Genomic DNA, 15624 nt, shown 5'->3' on the forward strand with positions numbered 1-15624 from the left:
TTTACCGCGCACACGCTTTTCAAACTATTAAACGGTACGTATTTTGCAAAAATTTTCTATAGAAAAGTTGCTTTAAAAAAACATATTAATCTATTTCTAAAGTTTTTTTAAACTAATAATTTATTAATCACGTATTAATCCATTGCTCCGTTTTCTGTGTCAAAGGTGAGGGTTGGGAACCCTCACCTAAGAACACAGCCTAAGTTTTTATGGTTTGAACATAAGTTTTTCTTTCATCAGAATATAATCATGTGATATCTTATTGCAAAGATTTAATTATAACGATTTCAACGGTGTGGAAGAAAAAAAGATTCTTAAGATCACTAAATAGTTGCATGCATGCATGCATGGTGTGGGAAGAAAGCTAATAAAATGGTATGAGAGAGAGTAGAGGCACATACGTCTCATACTTTTCCAGAGTGAAGCGTTGAGTTATACGTGGTGAAACAAAAAATTCAGTTACTGAAACATTTAACTTTTCTATGAAACATAATAAAAACTCATGTTAAAACATACTGCTACTGCGTCTGAAACATTAAGCTTAACAGAATGAAACATACAGAATGTAATGATGTGATATCTTATTATAAAGATTTAATTATAGCAAATATAATTGTGTGATCATATCACATATTGCATAAGTAGATCAGAAGAAAAATTATTTTGAAGAGGAAAAAGTACGAATTACCTCCTGAATCATTGGGTGAGTACAAATTGCCCCCCTAAACACGAAAACCGGACGTTTTTTACCCTCAACTATCGATGGATGAAAAACCCCCTCCGAACAGTTTTGCAAGCGGTTTTGGTCTACGTGGTAGTCCAGTCAGCAATTCATTTTTTTTAAATAGGCGGGTCCCATCTGTCAGTCTCCCACCCTCTCTTTTTCCCTCACCTCTCTATATCTCTCCAAAATCACTCTCTTCTCCCTCCCTCACCTCGACAGGAAGACGGCAGGTGGAGTGGGCGGTGAAGGGGACAGCGGCGGGAGGAGCTCAGGGCGGCGGAGCTCGGGGCGGCGGGAGGAGGTTGTGGCAAAGGGCGGAGCTCGGGGATCTTGGGGACGACGGGGCTATGGAGCTCGGGGCAGCGGAGGACGGAGCTCGAGGCGGCGGAGGAGGCGCTTGAGACGACGGTGGGTGGAGCTTGGGGTCGAGGGGGCGGCGCGAGGAGGGGGCGGCGGGAGGAGGGGACGGCGGAGGGCGGAGCTCGGGGCGGCGGAGGGGCGCCCGCAGCCGCCGGTGCGCGGCTAGGGATGGCAATTTCCCTCGCGGGGCCGGGTCCCCTGCGGAGACCCGACCGCACGGGGGCGGGGGCGGGTCCGGTTTTTGACCCGCGGGGGAGGCGGGGGCAGGGCCCCGCATTTTTGCGGGTAGGGGCCAGGGAAGAAAGTTCACCCGCGGGTGACCCGCGGGGCCTCGAAGGGTGAATAGTAAACCTTCAAATGTAGCCCATACAATGCCAAAAAAGGCCCAACCCAACTATTACCAACAAACCCTATAATCCCCATTCCTTATCTCGGCATTTCCCCTTCCCCTCCCGAGTCCGCATCGCATCAGGCAGAGGCGGCGCCAGGGCACGCATCTCCCCTTCTCCTCCCGAGTCCGCATCGTCATCAGGCAAAGGCGGCGCCAGGGCGCACGCTGCATGACGAACGCATGGATCTCGCCGTCGGTGGTCGCCCTCTGCCCCTCTCCCCTCCCCTCATCTCGCCTCCCGGGTTCTGTCCTCTCCTGCTGGCCGGACAGCCGCGGCATCCGGCGCGGGGCTGGCGAGGGGACAGCCGGACAGACGCTGCGGCCGGCGAGGGGATTCACTGTAGAGGTCAGTATTTGTGGAATTGTGGTCCTGTGGAGGTCATGCATGCTTCAATGCTTCATGGATGGTGAATATGTGTTCTTGCTGATATTTTATGATGGTGTGCCAATTATGTACAATATTTTTCTTTGCTAAATTCACGATTGTCTTATACATTTTGTGCTGATTTGATGGAGTTGCTACTCATTGCGGGGCTCCGGTCGGGTTGTGGGGCCCCGCAGGGGCCGGGGCCGGGGATTGATTTGCACCCGCATGTCCACTCGGGGCCGGGGCCGGGTGGAGAGTTCGGGGGTCAGGGCCGGGGCCGTTCCAGCCCAACCCGCCCCCGACCCGCCCTGTTGCCATCCCTACGCGCGGCTCGTCGAGGCAGCGGACGGGACGCCCGCAACCAGCGATGCTTGGGAAGGTGGAGGGGGCGGCGGAGCGAGTCGAGGATGGCGGCGGGCGAAGCCCGGGCAACGGAGGAAGCGCTCACAGCCACCGCCGCGCGGCTCGTCGAGGCGACGGAGGGGGCGTCTGTTGCGGTGCTGCCGTCGGAGCTCGAGCCGTTGGCATTTGAGACGGGACTGCCACGTAAACCAAAACCACCTGCAAAGCTGCTTGGGGGGTTCATCCGGTATCGATAGTTGAGGGTGGAAAACGTTCGGTTTCGTGTTTAAGGGGGTAATTCGTACTTTTTCCTTTTTCCTTTTGAAGATCATTATAACATGTTTGGATCTGTGGAGTGGATAAGGAGGTAGTAGTATGTCCGTCCGATTTTTATTTGTTGCGTCGAACGTACAGTAGAAAGCATTTCCGGAGAAGGTACCGAGATGTTGTAAACTTGGAGAACGATATTTAACTCACTCTTAACATTTTTAACCATGCCACTAGTAGTCTAGTGGAATAGTACATATAAAAGTGGTGTGTTTTAATGTCGTAGTCTCGTGGATATCACTTACGGATGATACTACTTTCTGTAATTAGACTTGCCATTAGTAGTTGGTGAGTAGAATTAAGTATACTGATCACCACCGATCACTTGGTAGTTGGTACTTTCTGGGTTGGAGTTGGACTGTTTCCCACCACCGTCACCGCCACCGCCACCGCCACTGCCACCGAGATCAGATCAGAATCAGACGAGAAGATCCAACGGCCGACATCGCGCGGCGTCAGCACCGGTGACTCGACTCCACTTGGGCTGCGTATCCATTCACGTGTCCGCCACCCCCCGCGCGCGAGTATATCTCAAAGTCCTCAACCCGTCCCTTCTCTCTCTCTCGTCTTCACATCGCTCATCTCCGCCTCCTCCGAGCTCACTGACAGGTGGGCCCCCTCCCTCCTCCGAGTCCTCGCCGTCGCCGCCGTTGCCTGCTCCGACCTGACGGACGGAGAGGCGGCTGGGGCTCGATCGGACGCCGCCGCCACGGGAGGCCGGAGGAGGGGAGGCACGGCGACCGGCGACCGGCCACGGGTGGGTGGGTGCATGTCGACGGCCGCCGCGTCAGCCGCGCGCGGTAGGTAGATGGTGAGCTCGCACTCCCTCCTGGTTTGGATTCGTTTCCTCTCTTCTTTTTGTGTGTGGCTGCTCGGGGATTTCTTAGCTGCTGATGCGGATGCGGATGAGGATGAGGATGCCGTGTGTGCGTGCGCCCGGAGATCTTCTCTCGTTTTGGTCAATGAACAATTGAGAATTGACCATGGGTGGGTGGGAAGAAATCCTAGTGTTCTAACTATTGATCGATCCAATTTGGGCGCACCGTGTTAATCGCGTCTGAATCGAGCATACCCGGATGGAGCTCATAACTTTTTCTTGCAGAATCTGACGAACAGATGCTGGTTTTTAATGGATGTAGGCATTGTAGTGTTCCTCACTTCAGGGTTACCATCTATTGAATTAAACCCTCATGTACTCAATTACTTTTACTCCCATGTGCCATTCAATGTTCTCATACAAAGAAACCAATGAATCTTCAGCTTCCAGTTGCATGCTATTGCTTTCCAGCTCGCCTTCCACGTTGGAAATTGTTGCTTGCAAGTTGTGGTCATTGCTATTTTGTACACTTGGTTATTGGAAATTGGTTCTCTCTTGGCCTGGTAGAAATTTGGTATACTATGTAAAAAGCTATGCTGTTTTAATTCATGTGGGTGTTTTTTTATTCTAGAGGAGATTCATATGGATGTTGAGTTGCGATTATTTGGGCTGTAAGATCTCTTTCAAGCAGGGGGAAAAATCACCTCAGTTGTCGTTGCACCATCCACATAATTTGTTGAATAAAAAATAAACTTCTCATTTAGTTGCTGTCCTTTTCTTGCCACTGTTCATTTCAGCTCTTATTATACCATCCCATAATTCACTAATGAATTCCCGTTTCGCCGCTGTCCTTGTCATGCGACTATATATATAGGAAATTGGATGTAGCATCTCACTTTCACTCTGGATGTCACACTGATATGATGAGCAGAGAATGCTAATCTAATCCCTGGGGTGTCCGTGGTGATTTTCTTATGTCATGTACTTCCACCATGGGGCTCATACCTTGCTATGCTTGAGCATTCTCATAGGGAATTGTTGTTTGCCTCTTTATACTGTGTTTATTGCTGATATCAAGGCTACTTGCCTTGTGTGGTTCGTTTGATGGTTAAATTATTCTGTTATCTGCTTTCAGGTTATTTTTGAAGCTATTGATAGCTAGAATAATCTAGGACTCTTCACTGAACTTATTCATAAGTCAACTTAAAACTCGGATATGACAATTGTTTTGACCGAGTATGTAAATTTACTTAGCTTGACTTTTGAAAAGTTCAATTTATATTTCACATACATGTGTTGCATGGTGAAACAAGGAACATCCAATGGATTGCACTTGTGTTAATTATTATTCTTTCCTATTGCAGAAATTAAGGAACACAGCAATAACACGAGCTAACTCAGCCTGTCTTCCAATGGAGGATTGTGTTGGTATCAAGTACAGCAGTGTCAATGAGGGCGAAGAGCGTAAGGGAGGCCATGGCGTCCCAAAGGTTTCCATCATCCCACTCATTTTCCTCATATTCTATGAAGTTTCTGGGGGTCCGTTTGGGATTGAGGATAGTGTCAAGGCTGCTGGCCCACTCCTAGCAATTGCTGGATTTCTGCTGTTTGCACTCATATGGAGTGTCCCGGAAGCCCTGATTACTGCAGAGATGGGCACTATGTTTCCTGAGAATGGTGGTTACGTCGTCTGGGTCTCTTCAGCCCTTGGGCCATTCTGGGGTTTTCAGCAAGGCTGGGCAAAGTGGCTGAGTGGTGTCATAGATAATGCTCTCTATCCAGTCCTCTTCCTCGACTATGTTAAGTCCAGCATTCCAGCTCTTGGAGGTGGTCTCCCAAGGACCTTGGCGGTGCTTATCCTCACAGTTGCACTTACTTACATGAACTACAGAGGGTTGACAATAGTTGGCTGGGTGGCAGTCTTTCTTGGCGTGTTCTCTCTACTCCCGTTTTTTGTTATGGGATTAATAGCTATTCCCCGAATCGAACCCTCAAGATGGCTTGAAATGGACTTGGGGAATGTGAATTGGGGTTTATATCTAAACACACTGTTTTGGAACCTCAATTATTGGGACTCAATCAGTACCCTTGCTGGAGAGGTTGAGAATCCAAAGAGAACACTCCCAAGGGCACTTTCTTATGCTCTAGTTTTAGTGGTGGGGGGATACCTCTACCCTCTGATCACCTGTACAGCAGCAGTTCCAGTTGTTCGGGAGTTCTGGACGGATGGATATTTCTCAGACGTTGCGAGAATTCTTGGTGGTTTCTGGTTGCACTCGTGGCTTCAAGCAGCTGCTGCACTGTCCAACATGGGCAATTTCGTAACTGAAATGAGCAGTGATTCTTACCAGCTTCTCGGGATGGCTGAGCGTGGAATGCTTCCAGAGTTTTTCGCCAAGAGATCTCGCTATGGAACCCCACTTATTGGCATCATGTTCTCCGCGTTTGGTGTGGTCCTGCTGTCCTGGATGAGCTTCCAGGAGATCATCGCTGCGGAGAACTACCTGTACTGCTTCGGTATGATCCTGGAATTCATCGCCTTCATCAAGCTGAGGGTGGTCCACCCAAACGCCTCCCGACCTTACAAGATCCCACTGGGCACCATCGGCGCTGTCCTGATGATCATCCCACCTACCATTCTGATCGTCGTGGTGATGATGCTCGCGTCCTTCAAGGTGATGGTGGTCAGCATCATGGCAATGCTGGTTGGGTTCGTGCTGCAGCCGGCTCTGGTGTACGTGGAGAAGAGACGGTGGCTGAAGTTCTCCATAAGCGCAGAACTGCCAGATTTGCCGTACTCGAACGTTGAGGAAGACAGCACAATCCCACTTGTGTGCTGACCTGCATATGCATGCCATGAAAGTAGAATCCCCAACCATAGCCATGCTAGACGGAAGGAACACTGCGATTTGCGACTTGTTTCGTCTCACGGCTTTTCAAAGCCTCTTCATCTGCCATGTATAATTAGAAGAGAAGCAAGTTCAAAATTGTGATCATGCTATTTGTATACCATGTTGGCGTCAGGGAGGATTGTAAATCCCAGGGCCAGTTTGAGGAAAATACTTCACTTGGCTATTGCCAATAGCACCTGGTTATTCGTTCATTATATATGTGCTGCTGCTCTTGTTAGAGAGATTCTGAGGACAAGCACCTGGTTTTATGTTTTGCTATCGATATATGCAGGTTCTAGAAAATAACATTGTACAATAAGATATGTCATCGCTATCGAGGTTCAGTCAATTCCATTCCGCTATCCCAACCAGTGTGCAATTGTGCATAGGATTTAAATGTCCAAACAACCAAATTTTTTTTCTTAGAATTGCTTAAATGTCGAAACGGCCAATTTTTTTCTTAGAATTGCTTAAATGTCTAAACAGCCAGATATTCTTTTCTTAGAATTACCCAAACTGTGTGTGTAGGATACGTTCTGCTTCTAAATGTCCAAACTGCAAACTGCCGACTTTTTTTCTTACCAGAATCACCATTTAGGCCAATTTTCCCTACAGTTAGAAAACTTGCTGATTCCTGCACATAGGAAAAAGAATATACAGGTTCCGGTATTTCGGACTGCGATATCGATAAGAGCGACTCCCAGTGTTCCAAACTGGAACTTCCAAAATGCAAAGCAATCTTCAAATAAAAAGTTTTCAAATATTTTCTGTTCTGCGTCTAGAATCCAGAGACCAATGATAAGAATCATTAGGGAAAAATATGATCTGAACAATCTAAACTAGTCTTGAAGAGTCACGCAACATCACCTGCCACCCAACCATCGCCACAGGTAGTCACATTCCATGCAAGATTATAAACGAATAATCTAAACATCAACTGAAACAAAACCGGTTTGCGCTCACAAACAAGATGGGATGCATTTGAGGCTACAAACCAAGATTTGGCATACATATGACTGGAACTTTTGTCTCGGCAAAACTTAGTTTAAAAAAAAATAAAATGACACCAGTACATAGCTTTTGTCCATAATAAAACTGAAGTAACCGACTGTTGCATTGCCCTTACTGAAGACAGAGACCTAGCTAGAACTGGCCAAACTGGAGTTTTAAGAGGGTACTGTCAAACATGCCCAAGGCTTCAAAAAGATGTGAAATATCATCATAAGCTTAAGCCTCAGCGATCAACACCGGAGGGCGCAGCTCCTCCTCCTCCTTGGGAGCATGGATGGTTACAAGATCCGGCAGAGGGGTGGTCGGGCCAACCTTGCCCTTGGGGTCCCAGTCGAGCATGATCTTCACCTTGATGCCAAGAACACCCTGCAAAAGATAATGAACAAGTGCGTTGAGCCAAAAAGATCATGAGGTTTTTAAATACTACGATGCTTGAGTTGAACCAAACAAACCTGTCTCAGGAGCACGTGTCTCACAGCCGAGTCAATGTACTCATTGACTGGCTGACCAGATGAGATCATGTAACCATCCTTGAACTTCATGGACTTGGCTCTTTGGGCCCTGAGCTTTCCACTTACAATGACCTGAATAAGAATAAAGGGATCAGTTCAACTTTAATGTGTGTACAAAATATCACATTTGCACATGTAATTTTTATTGTACAAGGAACTCACCTCGCAACCCTTGGCACCACTCTCCATAACAAAGCGAAGAACACCATAGCAAGCCCTGTCACGTAAACAAACATATTAGAGACAATGACATCTGAAAGAAACATCAGAACGACTTCCGCACTAGCTCACACATAACAAAGCTACCATAACAAGGTGACGTTATAACATGATATGAACCAGATGATGAAGACAACAATTTTCCTTGGATTATCATGAAGATAAGCAGTGTACAAAACAAAGAATATAATAGACTTACGTTAAGCATATATTAAAAGATATTATATGATGTAACTTCATTGAACAAAAAAACCAATCAGACCAAAAACAAGAATGGTTATAGCACATATAATGTGAGATAGAATTAGTAGACAAGCAACAGAAAGGTTGTTCATCTGTGGATCTATCTCAACGGTTGTCTGGCCGCCACTGCTTCAAGAGCAGTACTTTCTTTGTGCACCAGTTTTAACACCCTACCATCATAAAATGAAAGTAGGACTAACTGATTTCTGGTGCAGTCACTATATAAATTCACATGGATTTGCAGCAGAAATAGAATGCTGAATTAATTAAATGACTTGATGAACACACGAAAAGATTGAACAAGATTGCACAGCTCCTAACAAATCTTATCACCAGAAAACAACAGATTCATATATTGACTAGAACTGCCCAGGCACCTACTAACACATCTCATCAACGGTAAACAAATACAATCAAACATTCCATCCTAAATTGTATTGCCACTTGCTAGATTTAACTGTAGAGCATCAAAGTGATCGAATTGTGCATGAAAATGTGAGATAGAATTAGTAGACAAACAACGCATAAGCCATTCATCTGTGGATCTATCTCAACGGTTGTCTGGCCGTCGCCGCTTCAGAGAGCAGCATTTCCTTTCTGCACCGGTTCCAGTATCCCACAAACATGGGCAGGAAGCAGGACAAAACATTTAACCAGTGCAGTACTACAATTCCCTTCAATAGTTCCATATGTCACGAAGATGAATTCATAAGTACTAAGTATAAATGAGTAACCAACTAAAACAACTAGTACGTTGCACCACAAGATCCCATCACAGATGCATCCTCCATGACAACAAAGCGAAGTAGCAATTGAAAGGAGTGCTATACCTGCGGACGGCGAGGCCTCCAAGAAGCTTGTAGCGGAGGGACTCGGCCTGGGCGATGGCGCAGAGGCCGCGGTTGACGACCTTCTCGGCGTAGAGCTCGACGCCGTTCTCGGGGAAGTTGAAGCGCTTCTGCACGACGGAGGTGAGCTCCCTGATCCTGCGCCCCTTCTCGCCGAGCACGTTCTGCGTCCTCGTGGCCCGGATGATGATCTCCGTGCGCATCGGCGTCACGCGCACCTCCACGCCGGAGTAGCCGTCCTCGGCCAGCTCCCGCGTCAGCATCTCGTTCAGCTCCGCGTAGAACACGCCATCGCTCACGAACTACATGAACAAAAACCATCAGATCGAGGAGAATCGAATCGAATCGAATCGAAACCCTGCGAGGGATCTGCACCGTACCTTCTTCTTCTTGCTGATCTGGGTCGCCATGGCTGGTGGTGGAGGAGAAGGAGCAGCGGCTCGCTGCTCCGACGAGGAGGCGGAGGCGGAGGCGGCGGCGAGGAGTTAGGGTTTAGTTGGGGAAAGGAAGGCGAGAGGGGAGTGGCGGCGGCGAGAGGCTGAGGAGGATGGAGAGGAGCGGCTTTATATAGCTGACCGCGGATGGGTAGGGTTTGGGGTAACGAGCTCGCGAGAGGTGGACGCGCGGGTTGGGCCCTCCTGCGAACTGGAAAGCCCATTGGGCTTTGTATGGCATGGCTGTGTAGGCCCAAGTATAATTCTTCCCCTCTTGTTGATGTTTCTCAAGAAGAACAAAGTCTACTTTTACTCTCTCATCTCTTACCCTTGATCAATCACCTCCCCCAAACCGCAAAACAGGGTATAACACCTCCCCCCATATATTTAAAGCCGGTGCAAATCGACTCTTTTTTGTGATTTCGGAAGTGGTTTCTGTAGGTGGGGCCGCATATTTTTGCCATATCTTACTTATGTGTGGGCCCCACCTATAGAAATCGCTTCGAAAACCACCGAAGAAGTCGATTTGCACTTGTTTTCAAAAATGAGGGATGTGTTATACCCGGTCTTGCGGTTGGAGGACGCGGCTCGATCCATGGTAAGAGATGATGGAGGCAAAATAGACTTATTCCTCTTTAGAATCAAGGGCAGTTTTGACTCAAGGGCCATGTCAAATAGTGTGATTTTATGGATGGGTGGATCATGGATGCAAAGTTCTATGAGTGAGTGAATGAATTGGTTGTCCTTAAATTTGTACGCATGCGTTATGTTTGTCCACAAACTTAAAAAATACATATTATACCGCTAACTTGTTAAATGTATCAACATCAATCCAATATTTGATGTGGCATGTCATAGGGAAGTTCACATGATACCTTTGCTAACATGTTAGCGCATGACTATGGTATTGATTTTTTTTATAGAGTCAAATGGTACAAGGATGCTCACGAAGATGTAACAAGAAAGTAGGAGGCAATGGTTTTATACAAATATAGGGTTCGCCTGGTACAAAGATGCTCACAAAGATGAGCTATGCAGTAGGAGATAATGGTTTTTATATGAACCGAGCCTCTTGATGGGTAATACCCATCTATCGTGTTTATATGTATTGATCTATATAAATACTCAAAGTATAAGGTGAAAACCCTAATCTAGTATAGTCTAAATCAACAGGAGTCCTAGCAATGAATCTTAGCAATGTGGAAATGACTCGAGATTTCTCCTAGTGTCGACTTGGGATGACTTACGTGTTTCATGATTCGAAATATGTTTCTCTTCGTGGGAGGTGATATCTTAAATACTCTCTATGTGTCACTTTATTTAGGTAACTTAAGAGGCATGTTAGAAAATGCCTTGAGTTTATCGTATTAGCATTTTAACAAAACATGGTATGTGCAAGAGCATGCGATAGAGCTATTGTGGAAATGAGGTGGGTTAAAATTTTCACAAACAATTTCCAAAAAGATGGAGAGATAGAGAGAAAAGGGGTTGAACATGTTGGAGCTACCAGGCTGCCTGTGGCTTTGGTTGGCTAGATCAAACACCGGAGTTTGTCACTGAAAGCCGATAACCCAACCAAATTTAGAAAAACTTAAACAAAATTTTGAAACTTTTAGTAAATATATTGTCCGATGTTTTCCACTACCTACCATCATTAGGCCTTGCTCGGTTAATCCCCATGAGGGAGGGATTGGAGGGGAATAATTCCACACCTAAACCTTAAGGGTAGGTAAACCCTAGCTAGTACTCCCTCCGTTTCTAAATATTTGACTCCGTTGATATTTTTAAATATGTTTTACCATTCGTCTTATTAAAAAAATTAAGTAATTATTAATTCTTTTTCTATCATTTGATTCATTGTTAAATATACTTTCATGTATATATATAGTTTTATATATTTCATAAATTTTTTTAATAAGACGAATGGTTAAACATGTGTTAAAAAGTTAACGGTGTCAAACATTTAGAAACGGAGGAGTACGCTGAACGCAGCTAGGCAGCCATGGCCGTGTGTTCGAAGGAGGGGGATGACTTGTGCTCGTGCGCTAGAAGCCTGGAACAAGAAAAGAAAATCGCGACGGAGGAATGAAGAGCAAAGTTGCTACATCCGTCCATATCACGATCTGTGCTCCAGATCTGCTGACCTAACACCACCGTGCATTAGCTTTTTGATAAACACCATTAAACTATACCAAAGGAATGAACTATGAAGACAGATAGTAGGACAGATAATCCAAAGTTTTTACTTGGCAACCTGACACCAACATTTCCATATCAGAGTGACTCAAGATTTTTTTACATAACGACTGCAGATGATTCGATGATGAAGTATTCTCACCGAATTGGTCAGATGAGGTTCAAACAGAGCATAACTGTCACCAGTGATAACAAAAACAGCTCAATTCCAAATTTACAACAGTGGCGCAAAACACCCTAGCTATCTTCTCCAATTGGCTATCCTCTTTTCAGGGAGCGGGGCCGCAGGAGTTCTCTGCCATTCAAAACAAGGAGAAATGAGTTTCATTAGGATTACAACACAGCAAGAAAGCTGAAATGCTGTTAGCTGCAACAAGGTGTCAATTGCTGGATAACCTAACCTTTCTCAATCGACAATGTTGCAGATGTGTCCAATGGCTCCACAGCTTGGCGACCTAAACTTTCTAAAGTTTCTTTGCTCACCTCATCAACTTGTTCCAAGAAAGTCTTAAAATTGTCCTTGTAGCAAGTAAACTGAAGAAGGATTATATTAGCAACCACACATTCTTACAAGAATCACAATTTTATCAATGATTACAGGAAATAGTCCTCTAATAAAAACATACGGCATGTCCAATTTGTTGAAATTTAGCATATATCAGCCGCAGTTCTTCTGCAGCATCAGTCCTTGTTGAATCAACCTCCGCACATAGTTTAGTAGCCTGTAATGATAGAAAAATATGTCCACTGTAGTTGAAAGAGGATCATAGTATTAACAAATAAGATAATATAATCTACAGGCTTTAGCATATTCGAGAGATGGTCAGGCCAGTCAGCATGTGTTCCTGGACCAACACTAGCGCGTATAAAGAAGCCTTTTTGGAACATTAGATTGTATTAGGTGGCATGAGGCATGTGAACACCGGAAATCAATGATTCTGAGGGAAAAAAAGTTTTCAAAGACATTGAGTTTGAACCACCCAAAATTTCAGGACGAAATCATCACCTTTGCAATTGTTTCCTCTACTTTCCTTTCACGAGGTTCAAGACACTTGAGTTTCCATTCAACTTCAGACCTCAAAGCAGCCAGCTTCTGATTTTCGTCTGCTACTATTTGATCCCTTTCTTTTTCTTTAGCTTTAACACGCTCCTCCATTTCATGCACTAATCAAAAATGTATTCATGCAATAACGTGAGGAGAAAGAGTATTTCAGAATGGAAAGAACATACACAAATTCAGCAATACTACAAAATGTAAGTACAGTTTGACAACCTTTCCCATCCCATTCAATAGTCTTTGTGTCAAGGGCCATAATTTCAACACTTTCATCACTAATCTTAGCTTTGCGCGCTTTGACTTCTTTCTCAAGGGCTTTAGTTGCAGTAAACTAACAGCAATAATAAATAAGAGAGTTAGTAGGGTTTCATCTTAAGATTAAGCCAACTCCATAATGAAAAACTAGCATTGCAGATGTCCAGACCTGTTCTTGTAAAGCCTGGATTTTAGAAGAATGCTTCGACAATTTTTCATAACCCTGCAAAATGGATACAGCATCTGCAGTTATTAATGGATCAGTAGGTCAAGCATCACAAGGAACATCAGTAAGTAGCCAAGTGCCACTCTTGCAACAAGTCAGCCCCAGCAACTGCAACAAACGGATGATCCAGACAATACAGTGGAATATCAGGAAATTGAATCAATACGAAGCAGATGAAGTAACCCTATATTTGCTAGATATTGTTACAGCCAATCGGCAAACACAAGTTACCTTCTACCTTGGGTGTGTTGTAATGAAGAGTGGAACAAGAGTACCTTACTGTATATCTCCAAAGTGGCAGTTTTCTCTTGTACACTTTGCATTGCTATCTTCTCAGCATTCTTCAACTCAGCACGAGCTGTTTTCTTCTCTTCAAGGGCCCTCTGTAATACAAAATAAAATCCAAAACTTAATAGTGATGCAAACTTATAAAGATAATTTATATGCTGTTAGAAGAACAAACTAGTGAAAGTGTGTCCTCGAGAATCAAGACAGAGCATCTGGCAATAACTGCAACTTTTTAATGAACAAATAATATACAGAGTATATACAAAGTTCTACGGATTTGGAAGAATGTCAGTTGTGCATGCAAAAATGATAGTATTTACATTGGATTTCAATTTCCCACAAACTTTTGGAAGAGTTTTAGAATGGTAAATGTTCAAATGTCCCTTTAATATCAGATTACATGAAGAAAATACAAAATACGTAGATTAGCACTAAAAACTAAACATATAGAAGACAAAAACCATTGCGCACAATCACTAGAAACCACCTATGACTGTGGTGAAGTAATTTAGGTATTTAAACAAGACTGACCATCCTGCCTGCGGCAATAGAGAGAAAAGAGGAATAGATCGAACCTGAAGCTTTTCTGGGGACTGAACAATTTTTGACAATAACTTGGAATTTTCTTGGGCTAGTTTCACCAACTCAAAATCGCTTTTGGCAATCTGTATAAAGAAAATAATGAGGCGTTTAGTGAGAAATCGTCTTTTCTGCATATCGGAAATTTCAGCATGTCAGCGAGACCATTTCAGTGTAGCTTAACATATGTCAAGAGTAAATGATAGTATGTTAGAATGTAAATGGGTGTTCCAAACTATTTTTCAATCCATTTATACACAAAGATCATCTTGTCCAAATGGCAAAGCTGTAAACCTTCTGGTTTCTATCCCTATTTGACCTGGAGCGCTTCTGACATTTCTAACCAACACAAATATAGAGCTGCAAAGTTATATAATAAAGTCAGAAAGTTGGACACTCAGACCTAGAAGAGCATTTGGCCTAATATTACAGGGCCAAGTGAAACTTGTAGCACTGTATAGTCAAAGCGGTAAGTAGGATTGAAATGTAAGCACCACCTTTCTGTGGGTCTCCTCTTTCTTGTCATTGATCGCAGTGGCGTTGGCCCTCAGTGCCAGCTGCTTTTTGTTGTACTCTACAAGTTTTTGCTTCAGGGAATTGACCTCCGCCTCTAGCTGCTGAACCATAGGCACCTCCATTTGCGCGGCGAGCTCTTGATCGGCGATTGCCTTCTGATGCTGTACACAGGACAGAATCAAAACAAAAGAGGTAAGTTAAATTGTATATTCCCAGCTAGCAATTCTTTACCTCGAGGAGGAAAGGTGGGGGAGATTGTGGTGCCAGCAGCATCAAACCTCGGCAATCTTGGCATTGAGCTCCATGCACCGTTCATCCAAGTTGGGGAACTCATGGATGATGGGCTGCAGGAGGGCGAGCTTCTCGTCCCTGTAGTAGAGGAAGTTGATGAGGGCGCTGAGGACTTGCACGAGGCGGCGCGGGTCTGGGCGGAGGAGGTCGCGGAGCGTGAACCCGGGGAACTGGATGGACTCGAGGAAAGCGTTGGCCCTCTTGTGGAGGCGGAGGACCCGGATGCCCTCCCTATAGTGCTCCGGGTTGTCGAGCGACGCCAGCGCGTCGAACCCTAGCTGCCCGTCGAGGTCGTCGGCGCTGCAAAATCACCCCACCCCCCACAACTAGTAGAGATCAGCAACAAACACCGAGCGGGCGGCGCCGGCGAGAGGGAGGGGAGGGGAGGCTCCGCGCACGCACCCGGTGGGGTCGACGACGGTGGCAAGGAAGTTGGAGATGACGGCGGGGAGGAGATCCGGCTGCGGGTTGGCGATGTCCTCCGCGCGGAGGTTGGCGGTGGGGGCGAGGCCGTAGGTGTGCAGCGCCTCCGCTATCTGCTCCGGCGCCAGCGGAGGGAACGAGAAGTTGGACGCCATCTTCTTCTTCGCCGCCGCCGTCGCCGCCGCAGCCGCTCTCTCGCCGCCGCCGCCGTTCCCCCAAATCAACAAGGGAAACCAAATGCGAGGAATTTCGAAGGCAAAAAAAAAAATGAAATGCGAGGTATTTGCTCGGTTTCCCGCTTCGTTTT

General features: G+C 45.6%; 3 protein-coding genes and 2 non-coding genes across 7 annotated transcripts; 1 reads left to right on the top strand and 4 right to left on the bottom strand.

Annotated features, from left to right (window-relative positions):
- The first annotated feature begins 1538 nt into the window (after window positions 1–1538).
- Window positions 1539–6475, top strand: LOC4333307 (probable polyamine transporter At1g31830). Of its 3 annotated transcripts, none has more exons than XM_015776402.3 (2): window positions 1539–1821; window positions 4693–6475. In XM_015776402.3, exons 1-2 carry the CDS (start codon window positions 1645–1647, stop codon window positions 6166–6168), a joined length of 1653 nt encoding a protein of 550 aa, XP_015631888.1. In that variant the 5' UTR covers window positions 1539–1644; the 3' UTR covers window positions 6169–6475. The 3 variants fall into 3 exon arrangements, with proteins under 3 accessions (XP_015631888.1, XP_015631889.1, XP_015631890.1); XM_015776403.3 differs by lacking the exon at window positions 1539–1821 and adding an exon at window positions 3077–3322; XM_015776404.3 differs by lacking the exon at window positions 1539–1821 and adding an exon at window positions 4230–4564.
- A 682-nt stretch (window positions 6476–7157) lies between these two features.
- On the bottom strand, window positions 7158–9592 carry LOC4333308 (small ribosomal subunit protein uS3y). The gene is made up of 5 exons (XM_015776863.3): window positions 9433–9592; window positions 9035–9354; window positions 7905–7959; window positions 7683–7814; window positions 7158–7596 (listed from the first exon to the last, which is right to left on the bottom strand). The coding sequence occupies exons 1-5, from the start codon at window positions 9460–9462 to the stop codon at window positions 7447–7449; spliced, it is 687 nt and encodes a 228-aa protein (XP_015632349.1). The 5' UTR covers window positions 9463–9592; the 3' UTR covers window positions 7158–7446.
- Window positions 8251–8416, bottom strand: LOC112938451 (small nucleolar RNA snoR143). The gene has a single exon (XR_003241651.1). It is a non-coding gene; the product is annotated as a small nucleolar RNA snoR143 (small nucleolar RNA).
- Window positions 8696–8866, bottom strand: LOC112938452 (small nucleolar RNA snoR143). The gene has a single exon (XR_003241652.1). It is a non-coding gene; the product is annotated as a small nucleolar RNA snoR143 (small nucleolar RNA).
- Window positions 9593–11725: 2133 nt separating the features above from the next.
- LOC4333309 (kinetochore protein NUF2 homolog) lies at window positions 11726–15574 on the bottom strand. Its single transcript, XM_015774423.3, has 11 exons — window positions 15297–15574; window positions 14882–15194; window positions 14585–14764; window positions 14084–14173; window positions 13496–13603; window positions 13164–13217; window positions 12956–13070; window positions 12689–12846; window positions 12309–12404; window positions 12084–12216; window positions 11726–11977 (listed from the first exon to the last, which is right to left on the bottom strand). The coding sequence occupies exons 1-11, from the start codon at window positions 15470–15472 to the stop codon at window positions 11952–11954; spliced, it is 1449 nt and encodes a 482-aa protein (XP_015629909.1). The 5' UTR covers window positions 15473–15574; the 3' UTR covers window positions 11726–11951.
- Between the last annotated feature and the right edge of the window lie 50 nt (window positions 15575–15624).

The sequence above is a fragment of the Oryza sativa genome, chromosome 3 (assembly GCF_034140825.1).
Source record: "Oryza sativa Japonica Group chromosome 3, ASM3414082v1".
Taxonomy (NCBI): domain Eukaryota; kingdom Viridiplantae; phylum Streptophyta; class Magnoliopsida; order Poales; family Poaceae; genus Oryza; species Oryza sativa.

What these genes read in the sequence shown, in the direction of transcription:
- LOC4333309 (XM_015774423.3), bottom strand. Translation starts at nt 15,472, where the DNA reads ATGGCGTCCAACTTCTCGTTCCCTCCGCTGGCGCCGGAGCAGATAGCG. An exon ending in AAGAGGAGACCCACAGAAAG is followed by an intron (nt 14,174 to 14,584) that starts GTGGTGCTTACA and finishes TTCTTTATACAG; the next exon opens with ATTGCCAAAAGCGATTTTGA. An exon ending in AACATTGTCGATTGAGAAAG is followed by an intron (nt 11,978 to 12,083) that starts GTTAGGTTATCC and finishes TTTGAATGGCAG; the next exon opens with AGAACTCCTGCGGCCCCGCT.
- LOC4333307 (XM_015776402.3), top strand. Translation starts at nt 1,645, where the DNA reads ATGACGAACGCATGGATCTCGCCGTCGGTGGTCGCCCTCTGCCCCTCT. An exon ending in CGAGGGGATTCACTGTAGAG is followed by an intron (nt 1,822 to 4,692) that starts GTCAGTATTTGT and finishes TTCCTATTGCAG; the next exon opens with AAATTAAGGAACACAGCAAT.
- LOC4333308 (XM_015776863.3), bottom strand. Translation starts at nt 9,462, where the DNA reads ATGGCGACCCAGATCAGCAAGAAGAAGAAG. An exon ending in GTGGTGCCAAGGGTTGCGAG is followed by an intron (nt 7,815 to 7,904) that starts GTGAGTTCCTTG and finishes ATTCTTATTCAG; the next exon opens with GTCATTGTAAGTGGAAAGCT. An exon ending in GACACGTGCTCCTGAGACAG is followed by an intron (nt 7,597 to 7,682) that starts GTTTGTTTGGTT and finishes TATCTTTTGCAG; the next exon opens with GGTGTTCTTGGCATCAAGGT.